This window comes from Gallus gallus, chromosome 7, assembly GCF_016699485.2.
Source record: "Gallus gallus isolate bGalGal1 chromosome 7, bGalGal1.mat.broiler.GRCg7b, whole genome shotgun sequence".
Lineage (NCBI taxonomy): Eukaryota > Metazoa > Chordata > Aves > Galliformes > Phasianidae > Gallus > Gallus gallus.
Window position 1 is genome coordinate 17,333,082 of NC_052538.1, and position 27,892 is coordinate 17,360,973.

General features: G+C 39.0%; 1 protein-coding gene and 1 long non-coding RNA gene across 6 annotated transcripts in view; one reads left to right on the forward strand and one right to left on the reverse strand.

Moving 5' to 3' along the window:
• Window positions 1-27,892, forward strand: part of LOC121113411 — a 32,046-nt gene that overhangs the window by 368 nt on the left and 3,786 nt on the right. The window contains exons 2-3 of the long non-coding RNA XR_005861772.2: window positions 5,716-8,336; window positions 27,075-27,267. This is a non-coding gene — a long non-coding RNA (uncharacterized LOC121113411). The remainder of the gene's footprint in view (window positions 1-5,715; window positions 8,337-27,074; window positions 27,268-27,892) is intronic.
• The window catches only part of ITGA6 (integrin subunit alpha 6), a 119,008-nt gene continuing 94,809 nt past the window's right edge, over window positions 3,694-27,892 (reverse strand). For 3 of the 5 annotated variants that reach the window (XM_046943494.1, XM_015289643.4, XM_015289641.4), the window contains 24 exons: window positions 26,671-26,798; window positions 26,353-26,432; window positions 24,273-24,528; window positions 22,636-22,767; window positions 20,100-20,310; window positions 19,457-19,650; window positions 19,233-19,321; window positions 18,340-18,467; window positions 16,715-16,810; window positions 16,252-16,313; window positions 14,978-15,135; window positions 13,948-14,103; window positions 13,315-13,430; window positions 12,451-12,640; window positions 12,283-12,366; window positions 12,005-12,084; window positions 11,775-11,852; window positions 11,563-11,665; window positions 10,952-11,125; window positions 9,898-9,996; window positions 9,432-9,542; window positions 9,254-9,352; window positions 8,813-8,938; window positions 3,694-5,767 (listed from right to left, as the gene is read on the reverse strand). In XM_046943494.1, coding sequence (XP_046799450.1) covers window positions 5,609-5,767; window positions 8,813-8,938; window positions 9,254-9,352; window positions 9,432-9,542; window positions 9,898-9,996; window positions 10,952-11,125; window positions 11,563-11,665; window positions 11,775-11,852; window positions 12,005-12,084; window positions 12,283-12,366; window positions 12,451-12,640; window positions 13,315-13,430; window positions 13,948-14,103; window positions 14,978-15,135; window positions 16,252-16,313; window positions 16,715-16,810; window positions 18,340-18,467; window positions 19,233-19,321; window positions 19,457-19,650; window positions 20,100-20,310; window positions 22,636-22,767; window positions 24,273-24,528; window positions 26,353-26,432; window positions 26,671-26,798 — 3,109 coding nt within the window. In that variant the 3' untranslated portion in view covers window positions 3,694-5,608. Of the gene's footprint in view, window positions 5,768-7,278; window positions 7,409-8,812; window positions 8,939-9,253; window positions 9,353-9,431; window positions 9,543-9,897; window positions 9,997-10,951; window positions 11,126-11,562; window positions 11,666-11,774; window positions 11,853-12,004; window positions 12,085-12,282; window positions 12,367-12,450; window positions 12,641-13,314; window positions 13,431-13,947; window positions 14,104-14,977; window positions 15,136-16,251; window positions 16,314-16,714; window positions 16,811-18,339; window positions 18,468-19,232; window positions 19,322-19,456; window positions 19,651-20,099; window positions 20,311-21,288; window positions 21,406-22,635; window positions 22,768-24,272; window positions 24,529-26,352; window positions 26,433-26,670; window positions 26,799-27,892 lie in introns of all 5 variants that reach the window. The other 2 variants (XM_046943495.1, NM_205289.2) reach the window with 2 other exon arrangements.

Consider the following 27,892-nt stretch of genomic DNA (forward strand, 5'->3'; position numbering starts at 1 on the left):
GCGCTCGTGCGGGCGCGTGTGAGGCACCGAGATGTGTTTGGTGGATTCTTACTCTGCTCAAGCGAAAACCTCGGACCGCCAACGAAAAAGGTAGTTACGAGTGATCGTGAGCGTTCTGACGCGTTTTCTATGATGGGCGTGTTGAACCCTGCAGGTCAGTACAGCGCTCAGAGCAGTGCTGTGGTGAGTCTGGCCCTGCGCTGCTTGGTTTTGTACGGATGCTTGTGGTTGTTTCTTATGGCGTTCACCCCCAGACGTGGCCTGTTCTCCTCTCAGCATCTCCTTGGCTGTGCTGGGAACAGGCGGCCAAAGTCCTGCGCCAGCCCGGGGGTCGCTCTGCTGTTTCTTCCGCGTTACCCCCCCGCTCAGCGCGTCGTTGGTCCTGCAGGAGGGGTGGGGACAGCATCGTTAACTATGTGATGGTGGTGGTGGCTTTCTTCGTTTTGGTTGTTGCATTGAGGTATAGAACACGTACTGATTTGCTCCACCTCCAAAAGGCAATTTTCTGAGCAGTACCACTAGCAGGAAGGACGGAGCTGGTTCAGGATCAAACTGGTTTGTTTGTAGGCAGACCTGTACTTCTGTTTTATGCTGAAATGTGGGTGCCCGGCTCTCCTCTGACCAGCAGCAGTGGCTAATGGGGCAAGCCAGCAACCTTTCTGTCTCTGTACAAACACAGATTAACAGCGCTGTGCTGCTTGCGCGCTGCTTATAGGAGATCATATACTTCTCAGTCTTAGAGCAGTTTGAGACTCCTTGGTTTCCATGTTGCTGTTCTTAAAACTGGTTTATAATGATCTCAGCTGTGAGCTAGTAGCAGTTCAAAGCAGTACTCACAGGCAGTAAGTTGAGTGTTTGTAATTTGTTGCAGCTGCTTAAAATAGTTCTGAGCTGGTTTCATCTTTTCCACCTGCATGCTGTTGCCCTGGTGCCCAGGTGTCAGCTTCTTCTAGGTCGCCTTGAAACCACTGATTGTGCACCAATCTGTGAAAACATGCTTTGTTTAATACCAGAGTATTCCCTGGGTTTGATCAGCCCAGAGCAGAGGAGCTGAGGGGAGGTCTGGTGGCAGCCTACTGCTCCTCTGCTGATCTCTGCTCTCTGGTGACGGCGACGGAGCAGAAGGGAACGGCACGGAGCTGTGTCAGGGCAGGGTCAGGTGGGTGTTAGGAAAAGGTTCTTCACCAGGGGGCGGTGAGCACAGAACAGGCAGCCCAAGGCAGTGGGCACAGCCCCGAGCTGCTGGAATTCAAGGAGTGCTTGGGCATTGCAGTCAGGGTTTGAATTTTGGGTGTTCCTGTGAGGAGCCAGGATTTGGGCTCAGCGATCCTTAAGGATCCCTTCCAGCTCAGAATATTCTATAATGTCAGTTTTGAGCTTGAGTACAATTGCAGACATCATTCTTTTTTTTTTTTTTTTTTTTTTTTTTGCAATCACTTCCCATACCCATTGCCATAACCTTACCCCATTGGACTGGAAAATCCCACATTTTAAGACTATAAGCCTGAGAAAAGACTGCTTCTGGGAAAATGCACTGTTCTCTGTTCTTGTGTTGTGGTCTTTGGCCTATATTTGAAAACCATCATTGAGTTTCTTGCTTTGTAACACAAACGTGTCTGCTATTTGTAGTCAGGTTATCATAATGGAAAGATTGTGTTATGGGGGAAAAAAAAAACCATGAGCTTTAAATCCCTTGTCCTTAAATAACTGTCCTATTTCAAAACTGAATGCATTCCATATCACGGCACACAGTTGGGAGGAGCCATCACCTCCCTCCAGTGCAGAGAGGCCTTAGGAAATTGCAGAGCTATGGGGTCCCACAGCTGAACAAATGCTGGGTTCTGTACTGCCCCAAGCCATCTCCTTTTGTGGCTCCTCGTGCCTATTGCTGCTTGCTGGGCACTGACAGAGTGCTGGGCCCACCCAGCAGCTGGAGACCGCTGGGAGCACCTCTGCTGCCCTACAGCTATGCAAACCAAGGTCTTCTGCTTCTACAAAGGAACAGCTGCATTTGGAGGTTCTCTGACACTGCCTGGAGGGCCACAGGGCGCTCGAGGCCATCAGTTGGCCTCTTGTTCTTGTCCTGGCACAGCTCAGTGGACAGCAGGCCTGTGGGAAGGGATCTGGGGGTTCTGGTTGGCAGCAAGTTGCATCTGAGTCAGCAGTGTGCCCTGGCAGCCAGAGGGGCCAACCGTACCCAGGGCTGCGTCAGGGCCGGCACTGGCACCGGGCGAGGGAAGGGGTTGCCCCGCTCTGCTCTGCCTGGTGTGGCCTTTTGGTGCAGGTTGGGGTGCCTCAACAGAAGAAGGGCATAAAAGTATGTGAGGCTGTCCAAAGGACGGCTACCTCCTCTAACCCATTCCAGTCTGATGCTAACTAGATTTCTGATGTGCCTGAGGTGTTTGTAGGAGTGCGCTGCTCCTGCTCTTCTCCCACCTATCAGCTACCTTCCACAACACATTGTGCCAGCCTGGCCCTGTCCTTTGAAAGTGTCTGATGAAAGCTGTGTCTGCTGTGCTGTGGGTTAACCATAAGTGAAGTGCTGCAGTTCAACAGGATTTCAGTTGTGTACCTCAGGCTACACAGTGTGCACACGTGTTAGGCCTTGTGTATGTGTACATATTCATATAGATGCATTACATATGCAGATACAAATATGTATGTACTATATAAATTTGATGCACTTATGCTACCATACATACACCACCATCTGTGGCACTCTAGCGTATATATTTATGATACGTAGTATTTGTGTGTATAATAGGAATGTATAGAATGCTGGTTAAACTGTGATGCTTTCATTTATGTTAAAACATGTGTGTGTATACAGTATTTTTTTTATACTTATGAGTATCGATAAGATAATTAAGTCAGCTATTCACGAAAGAATTTGGCTTCATTCGTTTTCCATGGCACATGCCTGATAGTGTTGTAGGAAGATCTGTATAGGGCGTCTGGGCACACCCACGCTGCCCTCAGCCCCTGCCTGGTGCTGTGGTGCTGGCACAGCCTGTGGTGATGACAGTTGCTGTTCTGCCTTTCTTCTGCCATCAAACAGGATTGTTAAGAGGTCATTTAACTGTTCCCCCAGGTCTGTTGTGCCTTGTTGTGGAAGCAGCCTGCCTGTAGTAATATTGTATCTTTGACACACTCCAGGAGCAGCAGCTTCTAGCTCTAGCTGCACAGCTAGCTCTCTAACGATAAACACTGTTTGGCAGCGGTATTTTCCAACCTTCAGGATTCTATGATTTCCTTTCAGCAAAGCCACCTGAAGGCTTGATGTTTTAAATATAGAGATAAGCCACGGGGTTTCTTTTGAGATTTTCTTTTTTCCTGTGTGTTTTTTCTATCTTTTTTGAGTTGAAACTGGACCCTGTAGCCAAGCAGTTGTGGGTCAGTAGCAGACTTCACTGTTAGGTATAGAGGTGTGTCAGAGCTTTGACTATTTTTGCTAAGCCCCAGCAGTGCTGTGTCCAGCTGTTGGAGTGCTAAGAACTGTGGCAGCTGGCCTGGAGGTGTGAGACTGAGTTATCTGCTCCTTGGCAACAGGCAGGTCTCTTAGGGGGAACGGCAATATTTACAGTGCGACTGTTGATGTTTGCAATGTTCAGCTTGCTTTTCTCATGTACCAGTGAGCCTAGCTGTGGCTATTTCACATAATTATGATAAGAAACCACTACTACCAGAGCAATGTTTAATTTTAAAAAAAATTTATTTCACACTTCCATACAAATATCCACAGGTAATTTCTCATAATGGAATGGTGTAGCATTGTTAGCTGGTATTTAAAAAAAAAAAAGTTTGAAAGAGAAGTATACCAGTGACATGACTTATTGAAAATAATTTTCAGTTTAACACTGCAAAGACATTCATGGTCTTAGGGGAGAGCCACAGCCTGCTTTTAAATCAGAGGCTGGGAGTTAGTTGGTTGTCAAGCGTCTTAGCACCTCATTAGCCTGGCTTCTTATGCTGCTATTTCAGAGAATAAGCTATTTTTTAAAAAGCTCAAAAACTGACTAACAGCTAAATGCATTTGTCAGGGTTCATAAAATCAGGGTCATGTACTGAGATTATTTAGTGGCAGAAAGAAGAGCCTACTAAATTACTGCCCTTTCTATAATGATAGCATTTTAGGTGAGCATGGCTTCTAATAACGTATCTTTAAAGTTAGTAGCAGATATCAGACGCCTGACAACTGCCCCCTTAGCAGGTTTTCAGCCTCTGAGAGGAAAAAGTACCAAGAGGTTATTGCATAGTTTAAACTGCTAACAGCTAGCATGCGTGCTTCTCCAGCAGAATTTTGTTCTATATGGAATAAACAACTGCATACTAATCTTCATTCTTAAGGAGTACCAGTGCTTTAGAATAAGGGTAAAAAAAAAAAAGACTAAACTCTTTCTATAGTTGTATCAATGATTAGATTGCTGTGGCTGTTCTCTAAGGAAGGTTCGGGTATTGAAGAGGGTTCAGTAGTCTCAAAGTGGATCAGCTCAGATCCTCATAGTTAAGTTAGGCGTATACAGCCTCGTCAAGTGCTTTGTAACAGTTGTAGTAGTCAACACCGTTTGCCACACAGGAAGTCCTTATGAAGCTGAAAAGCTGTTTTGAGAGAACCTCTCACTTCTAGTTTAGTAAAAAACTGTATCTTAAAAACCCTACCTATGCTTGGTGTCTGAACTGCTTAATAGTCTGAAGTAACGTACAAAGTCATTACAAGACCTGGTAGTTCCTATTAGATCAAGTTACAAATATCATGAAAAAAAAGACCCCACATACATCACTGGAATAAATATTTACATTTTTAGAAAGAGTTGGCACCTTCAGTGATTTATTAAAACGCAGTGAAAGCCTCAGGTCTCATCTTCTGAAGTTCATAAGCACAGTGGTTTCAAGGTTCAGGTAAGTCTTTGGCCTAACAGTCAAAGACAACAACTGATAACAAAAATAAATACAAAAATGACTAAGATATATATACAAAAAGTACATCTAATATTCAAGCCTCTTTTAAAAAAAACTAACAAAAAACAACCTGTGTATATTTGTTGTGAGCAAGATTTACATAATCTGATTTTGAAAATTGAGCAACATGACCTACTGTGCATACAGCTGAAGATGATGCTTTTTGTAAGCCCTAGCTACTGCAGCAGCAAAGCTTACGATTAAAATAGATTTACGGGTCTTCAGATGATACTTGAACTACGTATGTTAAGGCCAGTGTGTTCATAAGGGACCACACATCAAGGGAAGGCTGGAGAACCTATGCTGATCTGAATTGCACATTTCTGGCATTCCCAGGAACATAAGGAGCACAGGAAAAGGCCTGCCAGAGTGGGTTTGCATGTTCTGCAGAAAAGAATCCAAATCAACACAGTGTCTTCTAAAGCCTGAGTTAGATTTGAAGGGGGGAAAAAGAGTGGAAATTAAATAGTGCCAATAAGGACTGACAAAGCAATTTTAACTGTGCAAACAAAAGCCGCAATGTAAGTAGTAATATCTACAAACAGACAGTGAAAATGTCCATAGTGTTCACAGGTCTAACTCCATGAGTTTTACCATTAACAAAAGCATTACGCTCTATCTGAACTTTGAGGAGGGAAACAACTTTTCCCTAAGAATAACTTTCATTCTCATTCCATTTTGTGAACCACTGTTTTGTCTCAAGGTCTTTGCATTTCCCATCTTTGATCTCTCGTTCTTCTTTTCGAATTCTTACAGCATGATAGCGGGGGACGCTGTCATCGTACCTGGAACGCTGGAAGAACCCACACTGGGGCCAAGGAGAAAAAGAGAAGTTTAGAGTGAAATTGCTGTGGAATTACTACAACTACAGAGGCAATGCCTTCTTCATAAAGGTAAGAAAACTGAATACAAAAACATACAGACTCAGAACACACTGTATGAGTCTTCCTCTAAAGTTGTTCGGTAATATATTGAGAAAACTGCATGCTAAGTAAAGATGTACATACAGTTCAGAAACGCTTACTTCTCCTGAATCAAAGGTAATTCATTACCTTCCTGTATGTTGATGTGATTTACCATTAAATTTATAGAAAGAATTCCAGGGCTTTCAAGAAAAGCTTACACTAAGGTCATCTTTTCAAAGCACTATCACTACTACTACCTTAACTAACCATACGTTTACAGTACTAGAACACAAGTCTTGTGTAATTTGCCATAGAGTGAAAAACAGACATAAATTGAAATTTTGTAGTATCCTATGATGAACACCTCCCTGTATGAAAGGCAGTAAACCTTGTTTGTGCCCCAAAAGTTTTCTTTATAATCAAAACCACTATAAAACCTGGTTATTTTTTTTTTAAACTACTTAAGAAGACTGAAATGAATGTTCAGAATAAAATGAGCTTTGGCCACAATGGTACAGTGATGATGACTGGCAAACACTTGTTGATAGGTTTCTGAAGTCTAAGATGAAAAGTATGAGACATTGTGCCAAACTGTGATTCCATACCACTAGCAAAAAAAAAAAAAATAAGAGGTAGTATTTCACTTGTGACTTGTTTTTAAAAAACGTTTTAAAATAAAGCTTCAATAGACCTGTATTTTAAGAGGAAATAAAAAAAAAAAACAAACCATAGCTAAAAATTTGGTCCATCTCATAATGAAAATTTCATTACACATAGTTTCAACAGATCTTAGATAAGAATTCTTTCCCAACTCCTTATCTCAAAGCATCTCTAATTAATATCCTGTACATGCATGTATTGTCTTGAGTAAAGGTTGAGTAAAGAAGCCTAAGTTGCCATGCATCCTGGTAGCTTCAGCAGAGAAGTTTCTTCTAGAAAAGTATTTTCCAAACTGAGGAAACATGTGTTTCTACAGCAATTATTATATAAATAAATATAATTTTATTTAAGAAAACTCCTTTTGTTATTAGCAACTTTAATTTTAAGCATGCAGTGAAAGGTTAATAAAGCAAGTTCATCTTCTAGGTAGTCTTAGCTGTAAATATCAACTCTGCATTGTTGATTATCATCACTAAAGCTTAAAAAAACCTTTTTGTTAAAACATCAGTTAAAAAGGCTAAAAACCACTGCAACAGATCGATGTTTTCTATAGAACTGGAAGCTTCTTAGACCAAGGTAACCACCTGTTTATGTACGCTAAAAGCTGAACATCTATTAACGGAATAAGCAAGCAAGTACTGACAGTCTGAAATCCAAAAGTTAATAGAACATACGCAGCAAAAGCTTCATCGTTAGCCACCACACCCACAGCATGTGCCACCACAGCTAAAAATTAAAAAATATCGTCAATTACCAATTACAGAAGTAGATCAATACTACGCATCAGAAGTAAGCCTCTCTTTATCAGATGGCTGAGCATGGATCTCAGCCTTGTGATATGTGGCATCGTAATGATCTTTCTTACTTCTTTTGAAGAAACCACACTACAAGGAAGCAAGGTATTTAGTCAATTTCAGTGGACCGGAAGAAGAGTTAAACCTATCAGAACCGACTAGAATAACCATTCCGTAATCCCTTCACAGGCTGGTTGCCTGAAGTTTTAGGAAGTTTTCACAAGAAAAGTCAGCTGCTGTTACTAGATTTGAGAACTTCTGGGACTAACTTACTCTGTGCAAGAGCAAAATAACCTGGGGTGTAAGGAATATTATTATTTTAGAGGCTTTGTGATAAAATTTTAATGCATTGTTTTTTGAAGAAAAGCTACTTAAACAGCATGTCTGTAGCAACTAAAGCTGTCTGTAAAGAGCAGCAAGATCTCTATACAAAAACCAATTTATGCACATGGTAAATGCTTTGACCTGTTCAACAGGAGCACGTCTCATCCCCAGCCACCTAATTGCCTATGATGTACAGCATTTGTCTTTCATAAGATGATTTTTTTGTCATCAGAAGGAGGAGTTCACAGTGTGTATGAGAGCATTTTCATGTGCAGTAGACGACTAACAGTTGTAAACTAACAGCCCATCCAAAACGTTAATGATAATTCATCAGAAGGAGGAAATCAAGTGTCCTGTGAGAAGTCATCTGTAGCAAGCAGCAAGTCCAACAATGCCACCTGCTCCAGTTTCTTCTGAGGGAAGTGACAGGATATTCCTCTTCACCCACTCTTTCTAAATGAGTGTCTTCTCTCCCCATCAACTTATACTAACTGCTGAAGCCAGTAAGTAATAAGAATAAAATAACTACCCTATTCTACTTGGAACCAGTTAATTGCCAAAATACCAAAGGCATTTTAAAAAGTACTTGTTTTTTTTTTCTTTTGCAAATTCTTAACTTTTGCTTTTAAATATGAATTTACTCCTTCAGGGTTTCTAAGACAAGGAGCCCATACAAAAGAAATTGAACACACAGGTAAAATGCTATTTTTGTTGTATTTTTTTCCATCTACTCTTGAGTTTAATAGCATTAGAAATACCATGAAAACAAACCCCTACTAAAACATCTGTGAACAGGTTCACAAAGTCTCACACCTAACTGTAGCAGCCCCAGTTATTATCCATCTGTAATGAAGTAAACTACAGTCTCTGGCTAGCTGTTTTGAGCTTTGGCCAAAGCTTCAAACATTTCCTTTCGAGGATCTAGAAACATTAGAAATATATATAGAAATAGAATAGAAATATTTCCTATCAAGGATAGAAATGAGTTTTCTTCTATGACCATTTTCATGCCAAACGTTCCAAAATTGAGCAACTGATGCAGGTAATGTACAGTTTGGGCTGTTTTGTTGTGTTTTCAGTTCCAAATGCAAAGCAAAAATACTTAATTGTTTGCTACCTTGTCACCTGTATGCCAGGAAATACGAAATAATGAAATAAGTAAAAACTTACCTTCCATAACAAGAATACCAGGAGTGCAAGCATCAGTACTCCAGCAAAAATAGCCACTGCGATGATCCACCAAGGCACTCCTGTATAAAGGGCTACTGGTTTTGCAGGAAAGACAGTAACGCGCACCTAGAGGAAAGAAAACATGTCAAGATTGAAAAAGCATTTCAAAAGCATCCATGTTTAATATTAAACTGAAATTTATAGTCTTCCCCAAGGTGTCCTCTCATTACAAAATGTTTTTGAAGAAAAAGTTTCTATGGGTATCATTTCAATACAGCAGCAAATTTTGCCAACCAAATTAAATGTGAAAAGGATCACTAATTCAAAATTTGATTAAAAAAATCCAATATGTTAGCTCCTTTTGCTTTAGAATGGTTTATCTCTGTGAGATAAGCTGGAAACATAACATGATCTGTGGCTAGCATTAAATGCTGAACCTACCTGAGCAGCTTCATTTGTGAGTTTGACGTTCTTAGCTGCAGCAGGAACACTGATTGAGGCTCTAACAAGAATGTCCAGGTAGTTCATTTTGGAAAATTCCTGTTCCAAAATAAAATACAGTTATTAGACAAATGACAGGAAAGAACTCTAAACTTTCAGAAATGGCAAGAGGACTTACTTCCAAGAAAGTACTGTTCCACAGTCTGGAACGCAGCAAAATTGATGCCTTGCTGTCAAAACCCTTCAATGGACATCTTATGTCCACGCACTGTGCATTCACCTTGCAGTCCTGCAGTTACAAATTTTTACATGTCAAAGCATCTTCACAATTCACCAGGATTTAATATTGAACTCTAAACATCATATTTAGGCACAAGAACTGTTTGTACCAACAGCAACAGGAAGATACAGGGAAGGTGCAATTAGTGTTCATTTTAGCATAGATAACTATGGAGAAACTCTTTCCTAGTTTCCTTGCCTCAGGTGGTAAATATGAATTAACAAATTCTAAAAGCATCAATGCTTGGATTTAAGATAGAAACAAATCCAAGCCCTATCATTTTTCACACTGCCAAACTCCAAAAAGCCCTGTTAGGAGTGGAGAGGGAAGTGTCCAACAACACTAGTTGATGCAGTATGCTTACCAAGGTCTTATATTTTCTTTCTGAAAACAAAGAAAATGTCTTGCTGTCTGTAAGCTGCTTCTCCGCAATCTCACGCTTTCTTCTTGAATTATGGGATTCCTTTAAAATAAAATGTTTTTGTCACAACTCTGTCTTAATTCTATCTCTTCATATAAGCACAAAAACAATTTCTGTTCCCAGATCAGTATAATATTATTGTATATCCTCTTTTTTTCTACATTAATTGCTAATAACAGAATCATGAAAATTTGAGATTAATCACTAAAAAGCCACCTGTCTACTTTCTTTTGACGTCAATGACTTTTTAGATGTAAAAAGCTTTTCATGCTGTTTTTGTTCTGTGTCTATGGCATTAATATTACTATGTTAACAGATTTACAGGTGATATGGTCAGTACACACTAATTTGGTTTTTTTGAAATATATACTGATTACTCACAGAAAGTTTAGTAACAATCAACGGATGAGAATAGGTTTGAGTACACGCAGTTTTAATAGCTAGAATTACAACTTCTCCCAAATGACCTTGAGATTATATGAAAAACAGTGACAGTGAAGACTCAGGGGTTAGAAAAGCTTGCTAGGTTGGCATAATGAAGGACTGAAACTCCTGTTTGATTAATCTATTTATTTGCAAGAAATACATTACAAGTAAGTGCAAGCTGTTTCTCTTTTGAAAAAGTATAGGGAATTCCCTCATACTGGGCCAGTGACTATTTTTGATTTTTTCCACATAGGAAAATAAACAGATTTCAATAACGTTGATGAAATGCATCAAAGCTAAGAGCAGTTTTGTCCCGTGAGAGGTCCATGGTGCCAGTGCAGATACAGTCACTGAGACATAGCATCTGTCCTTTAGCTCACCTCATTGTTTATAACCAAGTCTCTTAACAAGCTTAGCCCCTAACATATTGTTTAATATGTATCATGCTTATGACCTTCCTAAGACAAAAAATTCCTTCTGGAGGTAAGCTCTTACACCCTGTTATCGCATGCTGTGCTGTTTTAATGGTGAACCCATTAGTGAACAGAAGAAGATAGGAAGGATAACATACCGCAACATGCAAAACATTGATTTCATTCTGTGGTTGACAGGAAACTTTTTCCAAGCCCTTGGATTCTATTTTCATCAAATACAGCAGCCATTTGCCATTACTAATTTCTTTTGGCCACTGGATGTCCAGGGAAGCCGTACCAAATGTTTTCAGTGGCCTGCCCAAGTTGGTCACCTGTGAAAATAAACTTTCTTTACACTGTGCAACCTGTTCCAAAGGGATTTATCACCATTACTGACTTGGAGTCATGCAAATAACAGGAAATTAGAAAGCCACTAAAAGACAGTGAAAACAGTTTAAAGACAAGATGTGCTAGTTTTCATATACATCTGGAAGGCAACTAAATGTCAAGCTTATAAGATTAAAAATTCAAAACATTATGCTGCTGATGTTTACAAGTCTGTCTTCATATGAAACACCCACCGTTTACATTTAGAGTTAACAAATCATTTGTCTACGTAACTGTAGCAAACTCCAAGTTTATGACAAACTTTTGACACATAAAGCTAACCAGATCCTGCTCCTGCAGTTTGGGAAAATCCATTTTTAAATCCAGCAACATTTTTGAGAATTAACACACGCAAAAAGAGAAACTGTTCTAAATTACTCACTCTGAATTCGTACTCGATGAGGTTTCCAATATTATCTTCAGATTTCATAGCACTCTCACCAACGATGTTACCTCCAAAATATACCTGAGAAGGCTTAGCCACTCTGTTCAGGTGAGGTGGAGAGAAGAAACAAATCAGGTTGTAATGAAGCCTGCAGCAAAGGTGCTCTCCCCCCAGCCTCTGCCCCTATTTGTTCTGCTATCAACACTTACCCTGTGAGCGATAAAAGCAATTCAAGAACCACTTTAGCACTGGCTGTAATTGCAGTTGAATTTACTTGAGTGCTTGTTCTACAATGGAAAGGAAACAATGCTGCTGATTTCATAAGTTTAAAAATTTTTCACTTTACCATTAAATTGCTTTTATGAATCAAACTAATTCAAAACGTTTACGGCCATATGTCAAAACATAATGTGCACAGACACGCACAAAGAAAACTTACGTCTCCAGCTTGAGGTTAATGTCCAAGTCTGTTGTATCAACATTAACTTTAGTGGTACTTAAGATCAGATAAAAGGTTACCTAGATGAGAAAGAACATGCAGGAAACATGAACATTTTAAAAAAGATATTAATATATGCAATATTATAGTAACACACCATCAAATTCTGAAGTTCAAATGACAGATCTAGGCCAAATTTCCAGTTATGACACAGAAACTTTGGAAGACTGAAGTCAGGAATCAAATTGTCTAGCTTGACTAAAGTAAGTGCAACTCACGTTGGAATTTCTCTTGAACGGATTTCCAAGTTCACACTCTGCTTGAGAGCCATTTTGGTTAGCACCACATGTGAGCTGTTTTTCCTGAATAAATAGAACACATTTATAATTCAATTTATGCTAAAAACATTTTCAAATTTGAATATCCTTTCTCTTAAAAACACTTACAGGATATCCTCTCATCTCCCTGAATGCAGAATAAGTCAGACTATCTGGAAACGTTGCAATTAGTTTAGCTTCATATGCATCTTCTCCATCTTTCTGTGGATTTCTTGCGTCAGATGGGTTATTTGTCACTGTTATTTCCAGGGCAATATCTTTCTGATCTTTTAAAACAAGCACTGGAATGCCATTTTCACTGCAGAAACAGAATATACAGAGCTTTGCATTAGGGAAACAAACGTGTTTCAATGTTTGTTTCTTACTATGGCTTACCCAAACATAATTCTATTAATGAAGCATTACTGTAAAGAACATAAACACAGGAATGGTCATAGTTTTTTGTGGCACCCTCTTCTAAAGGCTGATTGTTCACAGTAAGTAAATATACTTCCTTCTGTGTTTTCTTTTTTTACATCTTCTTTCTACTATCACTGGCCCTCCAAGGAGGGGTGCAATGGGATGCTGGCTTTGTGTTACAGGGTAACAATTTTGCCGTTAACTTCTTTGTAACTGCTCCTTAGGCTACTGGACAACACTGTAACTACACAGTTAATAGTACCACACGGATCTACTGCAAAGCTAGTCATCATTTCTCCAGCAGTTAGAAATCTTCTAAATTTTAGACCAAATCTCCATGGTTGCAGCCCCTTTACATCCGCCATGTGACTCAGTACCATCACTCTTCTGATGAATCTCAGCCCCATTCCCCCATGATTGTCACCCTGACAGATACAACTACAGAGGACTCCATTTGCCAGGCCAACACAACAAAGCTGTTCTATCTCCCAGAATAGCCTAAAAAGTTGGGGTTTTTCTTCAGCATTTATCAGTAATTTGAATTTTAGTAGTGACTGCTAAATCAAGCCTTACATCGGTAAATAGGTAAATCTGTCTTCATTTCCTTCTCTAGTGCAAAACCGGTACTGAAGTTTCAGATTGCTGTGACATTCATTATCTTCTCCACATCCTTCTTTCAAGAACTCCACCTAAATAAAACCAAAGCACTTTTATTGCATGCCACATGGTACTAGCTTAAAACATGATTTCTGACGTGCAGTGCATAAAGCAGCTAAAGGGAGCTCAACAGCTTTCCCAGATATGTCACCGATGCGGAGCTCTAATGCTGTTACAGCATCCTCTCCATGAAGGAATTGGACTGCATGGGTTTTTTCTTGTTGTTGTTGTTGTTATGTGGGATAAGTGTGCACTGCAGAAGATGAAAGACTTCTGTTATTTAAAAGCATACTTCCTCCTAAACATGCTGGGAGGGAGTGGGGAATAGAAAAAGCCTAACAGTCATATGATTTTCCCTTATGTTACAAAAGAAACGCAGGACTAAGTTCAGAACATTTCGTAACACATTCATAACAAAGCACAAAACATACACCAGTCCAGAGCCACACCACTTATTTCCTTTGGTCACAGTTTAGTTTTCCACAGTCTTTAATGTTTGGTGACTTCCATGGTACGGATTTCTAGGAAAATATGCTATTAAAGACTTACTTTTGTGATCTTTGTTTCAGATTCGTTTGAATTTAGTATGGGTATCAGGTCCGGAAGCGCTCTCTCTTTTCTGGTGGATGATGAGCCAGACTCCAGGCCAGCAATATTAACACTGACTGCTATAGGGATCGGGCGCAGCTTATCCTTAATTTTTTCCTGATAAAAATTTCAAATGGCATACTTAGCATACAGTGCAAAGAAAAACAACCTCCAGACTAGCTTTTGATGTTAGAACAAGTAGTAAAGCAACATCTCCCTTGCTACATTTTGCAGTATTACAACTACTCACTATTTAGAAACACGTAATTTTCTAAAAATATACATGAACACAACAAATCCCAGCCTTACTGTATCTTTTTTTCTGGCTTCCCGATCTGATTATTTCTCTTAGAGTTAGGAATTACTAGGTATAACAAATGGTAACTCAGACAAATGAAACACACTATAACAATAAAATAACACACTTTCTTCCTGTTAAGTAATTCCAAGGTCTTGAATTTCCCGTGGCCAAAGGCTACACTGGAAGCTCATTACTCCTGAGCCACAGACAGACAATTTGTTCAGCTTTTAGAGCAGTGCCGCCTTTAGGGGCCAGCAGCCTCTCACAGCAGCAAAGTGAGAAGAGAGTGCATACCAAGTTTTCCTATTGGGCCCATTCAAGTCATCAAAAACCCATGGCTTGAAATCCTTTTCCTAGTCAGTCACTGTTAAATTCTACCACTACTTCTGTGTCTTCCAACAGCTCTCAATTTTTGGCATTTGTTGACTCTCCATTGTTCTAAATTGGTTCAGCTCTCTTGACCTCCACAGCACACTGCACTGGCTGCAAATTTTATTCACTCTTTGAAAGAAAGGCAGCGGGAAGAAGCACCATGTGTGCAGAGAATAGTAAAGTACTACTTAGTTCTGGTTTTCTCATTTCAAAGCCTTATATTGCACATGAATTTTAAGTTGCGTACAAAGATACCACAAGGCTGAAAAAGCGTATGTTTTGTTATAAATGAAATAAAAATTAAATACATTGCCTTACCTGCAGAACAAGCTTGGCTGTCACGCACCGTTTTGAGTTCTGCCCTATTAGGGTGGTACTTGCAGTGAACTGATCGGATAGATAGTCTTTAAACCGTACCCTAGATGGCAGGCCTAATTGTCTCCTCTCATTTTCTGCTTCAAATGTATAGTTGATCTCTATATGAAGAAATAAAGTAGTTTGCTATAAGGAAGAAACCTTGCCATGGTTAAAAAGGAAAAAAAAAATCAAGTATGATTTTACAGCAACATTCTAGAATAGTTTCACCTAGTGGTAGGCTTCACTGATTCTTTCCGTTATTTACAAAACCTTCTTCATCTGTTGTTTTTTCCCTCTGTAGCTGAGGGGACATGTATCCAATGGGAACTTCCAAACAAAATCCTACGTTTAGTCAGTAAATTCCTGTTACTTTACCAATATTTAGAGCTGGCTGGAGCAGTTGTAATTGATGCTGTACAGCCAGTAGAGGGCTGAGATAAGAAACCGTAAACACTCTGACATGATTCCTTGCTTTCTGTCTTGTCCCAGGTAGCACCTCAGCAAAGCAGCCAGCAGGATTTTGAGGTCAAGGTACATTGTTCATTTTAATACTGAAAGCGGTACTCTCGAGCTTTCTAGCTATGTCTGCTGAGGCAGGGAATACCATGGTTTGACAGATGTGAATTTTGTCCATCTTTTAACCATCTCTGTGCTCACCAAGCTAATTTGCCAGTCTTTAGAAGTGTGCATGTGAGCAGCCTCCGAATGCTAGAAGCTGCTGAAGGGACCAACACCCTATTCAAGTATCTCTATGGATTTTAGACTTAACTCAAAAACCCAACCACCACAGGAGGAAGGGGAGGTTAGGGCTTAAAATTCTTCTTATTTCCTCTCAAAATCCTACAGAATTTTCAGAAGTTTAATAACAGCAGCATTGTAACAACTTAAAGAGAAAAAAAAACAGGATATATAAGAAACTGATGCTTTACATTTTTAACTACATTTATGATACAGACTCCCAGCCATTTGCTCACTGGCAGTTATGTCACCTACAAAGTTCCAGTTGAGTCTTTTACCAACAGAACTTCAGAACACACCAGACACTATGTGCTGCTCCAAATACAAATACTGCATAGCTGACTGTCCTTAGTACTAAGTCACAGTTTAAATCTGTCATAGTTTGAGATTAATCATTATATTTTAAGTACTATCCTTCCATGATACCAAGTTTTATATATACATACACACACACAAACACACGACAAAGATTAAAATTATTTCTCTTTAAAACTTACTTATTCTTGGATTTAAATTACGAGGGTTTGCAGTATATTGAAAACATGCTTTCACATCCATCCTGTAAAAAGTGCAGAGAAATTAAAATTAATAAGGCATGGTCCAGTGGACTGAAAAGTTTTAATAGTCCACTGAATTCTGTTATGAGCCTTATGACTCTACTTTTCATACTAGAATAATCATTTGCAGCTTACTAAACTAAATTAACAAAGCAAGTAAAAAATGTTTAATGAGCAGCTCGAAAAATATTTTCTGGAATTTGCTTTTACATCTCTATTCATGAGAAAGCTGTTCAATTTAAGATACCTTAATGTTAACATACCTAAATGTTAACAGTCCTAAGTGGCAACGCGATGTTGATTGGCCATCACATCCCCTCTACCCTTACAGTAACTAAACAAATTTGACAACAGAAGTGTCAATACACCACAACTTCTGACAGAATAACAATTCAAACATTACCATATTTCACTGGGGTCTTCAGGGTTCTTTTTCTTCAGGTCAAGTTTGTCAGGCTGTACTGTAATGCTTTTTGTAATGCTTATGACAGGTCGAGATCTTTATTTGGGGAAAAAAAAAAAAAACAAGGAATGAAAAGAAAGGGTAGAAGAAGGAAGAGTTTCAGATAAAATTAATGCAACAATTCGTATGAATCCAGATGTCCTTAGCTATGCCTGCACTGATTTGCAGCAAAGACACCCCAAGAAACACAGGATTTGGCTTTCATTATAGTAAGAAACAAAACAATTTAATGCTAAGCTAAGCAAGTCAGAATAACTGACTACAACAGTGAGTAGGAAATGCCTAATGAGGGAGCAGGGTACACTAATGCAATGTTATGGTTGTTATTTTATACACACACAGGAAATTCAAAGTGATGGTTCCCATACCAATGGTAATTCAGCCCTTGTGAGCAACTGTAGGTACTAAAGTTCATTCAAATTAATGTCCAAAACAGCTTTAATGTGGAGCCTGGATGGCTATGGGAAACAAAGCTTTTATATCCTGACTCCTCTGCATGCAGACTGCAGTCGTGATTTAGCCTTGCAACTTTTCCTTTCTTTCCCTTTTTGCATGGGGGATAAGAAAAGGCATCTGTTTAAACTAGAGTCCAAACAAGCCACCTCACCCTTTTTATCAGATTTAAATGGGTGACTCTTTTTGCTGTTCATAAGCATAAAGGTTGAGTTCTCACTTCTACAAGTTTTTTTTTTGTTTGTTTTTTAATGCCCTTATAATTAAAGCTTCTTTTGACTAAGTAGAGCATTTAATAATCTATTGAGTGTCCATTTCACCCGGATTATTCCCTTCCACAAGCAATACGGGCTGCTTTTGTTATACACTGTTTCAGTGTATTTAAAGGCATTCCAATTACACACACAGATTCCATACACCTTAGAGACAGGGTCATCAAAAGATTGTAGGAAAAGCAATTCTCCCTGAAGGGCAGACTTCTTTTCACCAAGATTAGGATAACCAGTTTGGCAGTTCCACACCTCCCTTTTTGAGAACTGATAATCACCAAAGCCTCAAACTTCACACAAGATTCACTGCTCTGAGGAAGAGATAGTCCTCTTCCTGCTCATTACTAGTGAATTCAGCTTAACAGTAACATTAAAGAAAAACTGGTCTGTAAAAGACCACAAGGTCATCCTGGTACATCCTTAATTAAGGCCTGTGCTACAGAAATCAAACAGGATCTAGGCTGCAGTGCTTTTTCAGTGCTGTTTCATAGACCCCACCACAGCCTCAGCACTTTTGAGTCTCAGCTAGAAGTGAGGTTTTCCTTTATTTTGTTCTACCTTCAATAAAGTAGGATTATTGTTATGTAACAGCAGCAATGCACACCAGTGTCCCACAGCAACTGCACACATTCACCCTCTAAGCCTGCACTAATCGGAAGGTAGCTTCTGAACAAGAAACGGGGAATAGAGTAACAAATCAATTCATGGGTATTTTTTCTCAGAATTTCCAGCTTCTAACAGGAGAAATACACTCCAGGCCAAACATCTATTTTGTTATTTCTAAGCAGTTTGTTTTTAGAAAACTGAAAACCTTGGTATAATTACAGTCCTGTAATGTAATACCTGAACACAGATACAGAATCTGAAAGGGAACCAACAGCAATATCAGGGTAGGAATTTTTATCCAGGTCCATGTTTCCAGCAATAGAGTAACCAAAGAAATTGGTGCCTGTTTTTTCACCATCAAGAATCTAAAGAGGAAACAGATTGAGGGAATTCAGACATTGAAAAGCTATAAAAGTGAAATACTTAAGTGAACATTATTGCCTTATGGAACAAAAAAGAAAACCTCTATCTTCAGATAAACAACACTGAAGTCCTAAGATGATTTCCTTTGTATAAAAATTTTGCCCATTTGATCTTTACTTGTAATATTTAGGCAGTAGAGGTACTTGAAACTTAAGAACATATTCTAGAAAATATTCTAACAGTATTCTAGAAAGTATAATTATGTTCCCTTCTGACCATGCTAACTGGACATAGTGGTCCTCAAGAAAAAAAAAAAGGCACACACAATTGATATGAAAAAAGGAAAAGGGGAAGTCATGGAAGATAAGAATGAAGAAAACAATATCTCCAGAAGAAGAGGAAAAAAAAAATGTACAGTTATTTCCAAAGTGAAAACTCTTCATTAATGTGAGCGTTTTATCTGAACCAAAAGCAAGGAACTATTTCAGAAATCCCAGAATGTCTTAAAAAGAAAAACTTCTGCATCTACAAATTCTTTTACTTCTCTTTGTATTATTGCTACCAATGGACTGTCCCAGGGAGAAAAATGCACATTAAAAAATAAAGAACTCGTAATTCCTTTGGTCAGCAGTGCAATCTCTGAAGGTTCCTGTAAACTGTGCATATCCACCACCCAATTACAGTAACAGAAAGGCAAAAGATAGACAGCTCCACCATCCCCTTAATTTTGTGCAAGAGTAATTATATACAGTGAAAGTTACGATTACCTGTGCTGGTTCTGTATTTATTCCATTCTTGGATCCATGATATATATATACTTTGCCAAAACCATCATATGGAGCCCCTACTGCAATATCTGTTGAAAAAAAGTTGCAATACATAAATAATTCTTATTCTTTCTGCAGCTTTCAGTTGTGATAAAGACAGCCGTTCAAAGTGTGGCGTTAGCACAAAAATCATGCACACTCTCCTGTTAGTCATTTTCACTCACCTGGATATCCGTCCTGATTAATGTCCCCAACATTTTCAACTGCGAGACCAAACATTGAGTCAGCGGTCCCATTTAAGCGAATAGGTTTTATTCCTTCCCATTTGCCTTGCTGGTTAATGTAGATGTACACAGCACCACCGATATCTCCACTTCTATCAAAGTATTGCGGGGCTCCAACCACAATATCTTGCCATCTTAAAGAAGGGGAAAAAAAAGAAAAAACGGTGCTCGTACTGAAGAACTCTAAAAAGTAACTGATAAAGGCTATAGTCTCAAGGTCACAGTCAACCCCCGCTGCTGAACAGAGGTGATTAAAAAGTACTTTCAACTAGTCATGCAAAAACAGCTGGCAGAGGATCCACTAAGACTGCAAGCCTTTTACACTCCCTCCATCACACACAAGAAACTTACTGGGCCTTCCTTTGGTATTATTTCTTCTTTGTTAACACTAATCTTATGAATTCGAGTACAACTCATTTCTGTAATTAAGAACACAGACTGCATTCGGCGTGACTTTCTGACACGCTCGCCATTTCCTCCAGCAAAACATGTAAGATTGTTTACACTTCAAAAGTAAAAACCAAAGCAGAAATAAGTCAGTCTGCTATCCTATATAGGCAGCATGAGTTAACCAAGGCCATACCCATCACTGTTCAGATCCACAACGGCCACATCATAACCAAAAGAAGAGGCCAGCCCTTCTCCTTCGAACATGTGCTCCAGTGAAAGCGCTCTCTGATTTTTCTCCTTTTTCAGTAAAACAACTGCTCCACTATGGTTGGCCCTTGGTGCACCAGACACAAAAGTCATCTCATCTTGGGAGACAATTCCTTTACCAGAATCCAAAGAGAAACCTTTAACAGAGAAAGAAGCAAACAACTTAGTGCTCGTATTGTTAACAGGAAAAGTAAATTACCCTACTATATTAAAGTGGCATATTGAATAGAAGTTTTCTAAAGCAGAGTATGATATACTGGCAATTCTATGTTCTCTTTGAACTGGCGGATGTGTGTTTAAAAGTTTACACTCTTTCAATATATTCCGTTTAAGTTATCTCCCCCACAAAATATACTGTTTCATTGCTCACTCAGGTCTCCATTTTGCACACAGTAAATACAAGATAATTTTTTTTAAAACATATTGGCTTAGAAAGGACTAAACATTACCACTTGAATATAGCTTGAGTACTTCACCTTCAACAAAATCATTATAAAACTTCTATGTACAAGTCAATAAACTCCGTTGCAAACATGCAAGATGTACTGTACATGCTTAACATACATTAAATGATGTAATACGGTATTTGAGAATCACTTTATCCAGTAGTGGCGAAATGGGCAATTTTAATTTAATGCAGCTCTAAGGGACGTGTCTGAATGAATTTAGTCTTAAGTATCTGTATAAAGTTAATAGATTTAAAAGTACATTAAAACAATATAATGCATGTACCGACATAGTCAATAAAGCTCAAAGTGAGATGATGCACACTGCAAGGAAGAAAATAGCAGCCAGCAGATAGTAATCTCCCTTTTGAAACAGTTCACCACTACTACTGAAATTCTCAATTACAGCAATTCACAATGAGACAGTTTAAAAAAAAAAAAAATCAGGAAGAGTCCACTTTAAGGGAGAGATGAGAAGGCCTGGAGAAACGCATCACACACCAGTGCTTCTCTGAAGCCAGCTTATTTTACAAGTTACTCTTCATCTGAATCCCTGCTGTCACATGCTTTTATTTGCAATGTATTTGTAATGAGGATGGAAAGGAGAGTATCATGTTAAAGGTCTGAAGATTGTGTGACCAGATGCTGCCACCTGAGGTGGTCACAAACCTAAGTAGCTATTCATCATTACATCCACTGATTTGTCCACCTGTATGCTGGGAGGCAACGTTTTGTATACAAACTGATCTGGATGAGTATCAGATACTGCTGTCAAAAATAGAAGACCTGTAAACATATGAGTGAAAGATTGAAAAGACAAAGAAGTTGAACACAGCAGCTATAACCACACATAGTTATTGTCTAAATATAGGGATCGGCTATGCTAGGGAATGCTGGCCTTGCCTTCAAGTAGTTTTGATTATGACATATCAAAGGCAGCATTTATAGTAAGATAAATGCAACATTGCATTTATTATGAAATTGCAGAAGTTCAGTTAGGAAGACACACACACAGTAAACTGTTTACAGCAAGACACCGCTACAGTACTACTCTTCCACATGAAAAGGCCATCAGCTTGCCTTTCTGAAATAAGCTCCTAGGATTTTTTTTTACACCCAGTAACCACTACTCACATTTAGCTCAAGTTTATTTCTTTTAATAGACATGCAGCTCTAATTTGGCTCTTTACTCAGCTTGCTTTCATATTAACATCTTTCCTTTCAACTTCTCATTATTAACACAGAAATTCCAGCTTTGAGTTACTAAAATTATATCTGCTGCCTAAGCCAAAAGCACTAGATTAGTATAGCACAAAAACCTGTACTAGAGCAGAAATGTTAGTTACACATTGCACTAGAGGCATTCTAAGAAATGGAGAGTAACCTATTCTCTTTACCAATTTATCTTGCAAATGTACAGGAATATTCATTACCCTAAGGACATATGTTTGCTTTTATGTTTGCACAAAGCTCAGGACTCTCCTCTGCAACATGCACACACACACACACACACACACACACACACACTTAAAACATTAACATTACTCATGTTACAGTATTTTAAAAGCCTGTAAAAAAGGCCACTGTGGTCTTAAAATCTTCAATTAAAAAAAAAAAAAAACACTCTGGTGAGAAAATTACATTCAGAAACTCAAATGTTAGTATGACTCAAAATGTTAGTTTTTGATACCACATAGCAGTGACCTTGTGACTAAGGATTACAGATCTAAACATGGTACTTACCATTAGACAGTGATTATAATCATTCCCTGAGAATGTGTAGGTCTTCATTATCACTCTTAAATATCTTATTCCTTTAGCAGCACTTCTAGGTACCTCAGCAAAGTACCATCTTATACGTAAATGTGGAGGAAGATGTGCATTATCCTAAACAATTCACATTTCACAGGGTCCTCACATAAACAGCTTTCTCCTCCCATTCCATATTATTGCATCAGACAAGATCATAAATGTTTAAGAAGCCTAAAGAGATTTACCATATGTACTTTGTCCTACCTAAATAACTGTTAGCTGGAACAGGAACTAGATTCTTATCTTGGCGGCTCTCATCACCAACTTCGTAAGGCCCATCATCAAAGATACCCAGATCATAAAATGTCTGATTCTTTTGCTCTGCACGAACCACCCCTGAAGAAGTGAAATGATAAAATAAAAGCAAATGAATGGTAAGGGAGAAAAATAACAGATAAATGGTTCCCAGCTAGTACCAATTACCATGAATGAGACAGTGACTGCTGTTTAAATGGAACAAACACAAACTAGCACACCAGCCTTTCAACAGGCCATGAGTTTCTAAGCTCAACCTGTGTGACAGAGCTTCTTGCTATTCCATGGAGATGTCATGCAATGATCTGGAAAACATGAGATACTAAAAGAATTCTCAACAAAAATACGAGACTGACTTGGTCATGGACCACCCTCATCCCACTGTGCTTAATTTCATTAAGTCTCTCTTAAAAGGGAGGTAAGTACACACGAACACAACAAAATAAAACAAAAAATACTGTTCCATTGTGGCAAATACGGGAAATATATTAGAAAATACTGATATGTACTTATTGCTTATACTGATAATATTTATTGTTCAATAAAATGTGTGCTTCCCTTTTATTGATAAGAACATATACCATTTTGCCAAGTACACACATGTTTTTCCATGGCGTAAAAGAGTACTTATGGCTGGTAGACTATCAGAGCACTTCTCTGTAATTAAGGTAAAACTCTAAACTGTGTACGTGGTCAGACGGTGTTGACAGGAACAGATATGTGGAAGATTAAACCTTCACACAAGTACACCTTGTGTCACAGCTTAACTCAAAGACTTGGCATGGTTCATGTAGCAGGCACAGGTGTACAAAGGGAGAAATTGTAATGATTTAAGGATCGGTGTTTTAAAGGAGTGAAGCACTTACAGCTGTTGGTGTAACTAAGTGCAAGGGGAAAACTGACTAAGGAAAAAGACAGGACTGGCCTCTTAGATGCTTCTCAGTATAAATGTACAAAGAAATATGTTCAGTTTGCCCCCCCCAAGTTTTGGAATATTTCCTGTACATGATATAGAGTCCCTGTCTCTTAGTCAAACTTCGTGGAATTTTACTTGCATAAATATCTATGGATTTAGATATGAATATAGGTAGCTTTGCTCTGTTCAGTTATCTTTCCGCAATCTTCCAGTATAGAATTTGGGAAGCACTCCCTTCTACAGAATTCACGAAGAATAAAGAGAATACTGAAGGATATAAAAAATACCTCAGTGCAGCAATCTAATGTGCTCAAATTCAGAGGAAAAGATTGGGCAAATAACTTCTAATTAATTTAGTAACTTGTTACCGTACAAAATGTCAAAGCAAGAACTCAATCCTACCATAAGACTAATAAGGGAAAAAGTTGCTGTACACACATGCAAAGTTCCATTATCCATTAATAAGTAATCCTTTATAAATATTTAAAGGACCTTCAGTGATAAAGGAGTGAAAACCAGGTAAAATCGTAAGAACCCTGTAAGGCTTACTGCTCCTTCCCGCCCACCAAAGAGGCAAATAAGAACCTTACAATGCAACATTTGCAGAAAATCTAAAAGGAAATGGGAAAGGGGTTAGTCTAGCTTTAGCAGGAAAGAAGCTAGGTCATACCTTTCCAATTGTAAGTGCCTGGGGCACCAAACACAATGTAATGATAGTCTCTAGTAAAAGTAGCAGCAACACCTTGCTGACAGGAACCAAACTTCTCATGGCCTCTTAAGCGGCCATCACAAAAACTCCATACTCCATTATCCATATCATCCTTAATAGTGAGATCCTGGCTCAGCACGTAGCACCTTCCAATGATATCCCGGGTTTCCTGCACTGTGTTTACATATTGCCTTTTCTCATAGCGATGTGCACATGTCTGCAAGATAGAAAATAGTACATAATTCTTTTTGTATGTTTGCATGCAAGTTATCAAAGAAGGCTAGTCTCCATAAGCAGTACTTCATGCTAGCAAAGCTCTCCTTGTGGACACGTTTATGCTGCAATGCAGAGAGAGCCCAGAGTTCCCTATAAGCATCTACAGACCCAAGTCAGAGCAATCAACTTCCTGATCAGGGAAGGCAGCATGGTTAAATCCCTCTTCACTTTGGGACTCAGGGGTTTTTGCCCTAAAGCTTTCATTGATACCTAATCCCTCTCTTTCAAAAACAGAGTAGACAACAACACTACCTCTTGTAAAAAAAAAAAAAAAACTAGCTGTTTCCCCCCAGCTGTAACAGTTAAATAATCTACATGCTTGTGTAAGACACAGGGAGCTGGTTCAACTACCATCCACCTTTACCAAAGTCAGCTCTTTCAGAAAAGTGCCACAGGCAGGAGGCTGAAAGCTTTTCCAGTGAAGGCAAGGGAGGAAAGACTTGTTCCTATTTCCAGTGGTGGGTGTTTCATTTAGGGGATAACCATCACTGGGACGAAGAAAAGCAGCAGCACTGAGTATAAGCTGTTCTTTAACCTAGCTGTTAGACTTTTCACCTAGGAAGACAATTCCAATCAAATACAAATGATGATGAGCCACCAGGATAACCAGTGTAATCACCAAACCACTGTAAAAAGAGGTGGAACAATCAAACCCTTTTGACAGCAGTGTTCTTTGCAGATTAAGAGGGAGGAAGTGCAGGACAAGCACAAGCAAGACAGGTTTCCCATCTAACAGAAAAATTCCCTTTCTGTGGCTCCTACTAAGGCTGAAACATTAAGCAGATACATAGCCAATACTCACTTAGGGCACTGCCCTACTCTGAGCTGTGCTGAGTACTACACGCTGCTCAGCTGCACTGTGATCTTCAGGCTGCCTTTGGCCCGTCTAAGAAGCACATAAACTGCATCACAGGCAAGATGGCACTAGCTGGTGAGGAATTAACTGAACAGGACCGGTTCCATCTACTTTTCCTCCCTTGGGTTCTGAGTCAGACTGGAGTAGCTAGTACTGTCCCTATAGCCATAAATAACCCAGAGTTGTGCCCTGAAGATGCTTTACTCTTGTCTTTGAAGAAGTGAGGTTAAACTGCAAGAATATAATTAGATGGAGGAGTCTCACTGCACCCCCATGTTATGATGCAGCTGGTATCCTGCAGCCATGAGGTGAATTTGAGAAAGAACCATGAAGCTACAAAAATAACATTATCTGCTAAATCTGAAAAGCTTTTTCTCTCAGTAGTTTATGAAAGAATAGCTTGCATTGTCATTATTAGTACAAGTTTTCACTGTTCTCCCTCCTACGTCCCAGTTGCAACATCCAGAGCTACATGAATACATAGGAGCAATTCAGCTGATGGCCCTCAGTAAAGTTAAGGCTGATCATCCTAGGCAACAGGCTGATGATAGAGGGCTCCTTTTTTAAACTTTACCAAACTATTTTTCCTTGTTTCTGTGGTGTTTTTTTAAAGAAACCATGTAACATGAAAAGAGGAGTAAAAACCTGAAAATAAATTGTTCCGCATCGAAGATCCATCCTGTTGCCAAGATTACAAAGAAAGGCTAACTCAGAGTTAGAAAATTAATTTAAAACTTCTACAATCTAAAGTATTTTATTTTGCTAAGCAGACATTTAAGTCCTTAATTCTAAGAAATTACAATAATACAGCAATGGAAATTACCTTTCAGGAGGCTGCACAGAAACACAGACCATTCACAACATACAAAGGTGTTTTGGGTCTACAGTAAGCTAGACCTGTAGACTTACCACCACGTTTCCTCCTGGCCCCTGACTTTGGACAGTTACACCCATCCATTGGTCTTCTTTGCTCTCCATCTTTGGGTCAGCTGCAAAGCATTACAACGGAGATTCAAATAAAGCAGTTAACTTTTTTTTTGTTCTTCATACAATACATGAGATAGTCTACAGATGGCAGTGTCTGCACGTTCCATCACATTCCAATGCAAATAAGTTACGTACAAACCCAGAGAAGCAACTGTGTGATACAGTCAATGGAAAGGACCGCACCAGATCAGAAAAATCAGACAACTGCATAATTTTAAACAAAAGCACTGAGGAACTTACTGTCTTCATCAAACACAACACGCGTGCAGCGCGTATCTGAAGATGTGATGTCACAGCTGTACAGCCCTCCCGTTCTGTTGGCTTGTTGGGATGGAAAGGCCTTTTCCCGAGGAGCTCCAACCAGCAACCTATAGGAAAACAGAAATAACTTCAAGGGATCTGCAGAGGCAATATTAGAAAAGAGGAAGGCAGCAGAGTCAGGAAATGCTTTCATCATGTAGTTAGAGGTTTGATGTGCACACATTTAAGGTAGATTTTCATCAGTCAATGCAACTGCTTTCAGACTCTCTCTGCATTTGTACCACTCCTATGCCACCACCCTCCACGAGTATTATCACACAATAACCACAGACGTATGTATTTGCTAAATGAGAGTTCTCAGTCAAAACAATTTTTTTCTTCAGGTATTTTTGAGAGTTGCACATATGCAAAGCACAGTCACCTCAACTTCCTATCTGAAACCAGCATGCAATAACAGCACCACGGTTTGCAGAAGAAATAAGAAACAACAAATTCTGAAGAAAACCAAGACTGAGAAAACAGTGTGTAGATGGGTACAATACAGTGGGTACAACCTCCCTGTGCTTGCAGACACCAGTCAGTATAAATAAATAAATAAATAAATCTCAAAGAAGAGATCTGATACTGTATTATCAAAGAGAGGAAGGTTTGCTTACGGCTTCAGTTACAGAGTTTTTCTGTTGAGACAGAATTTTTTTCCGCATACCTTATAATGGCCGTGGAGCAAAGCAAACCGCTGTACCTCATGGTTTTGAGGGTTTTGGTTTGTTTTCTAGTTAAAAACATGACTCACTTTTATTTATATCTAACATACACCAGCCTGATCATTTAAGATCATACACGTTTTTGTTATTAAGGAAACGTTCACTCATTGTCACTAAAGTAATCAGACAAAATTGATGTCTTATAAGAAAACATATTCAGAAGAGAAAGGTACGTGTGTATTGTGAAACAGTCATCTCTTCACCGCTTCTATACACAAGAATTTCCACTCTTTGCACTCACAAAGGTTACCCCCCCAAACGGTGCAAACTTCAGGTAAAATATTGGCACTGGACTGACACACATACAAAAACAGGACAGGCAGCTTGGGTGGGTTTTAGTTTACAGAACTTTTCCCCCTACATATGTCTGGCATCTTTTTCAAAGATTCTTTTTCAGAAACACAGCTGTTATCACAAGTCTTTAATCCAAACAACCA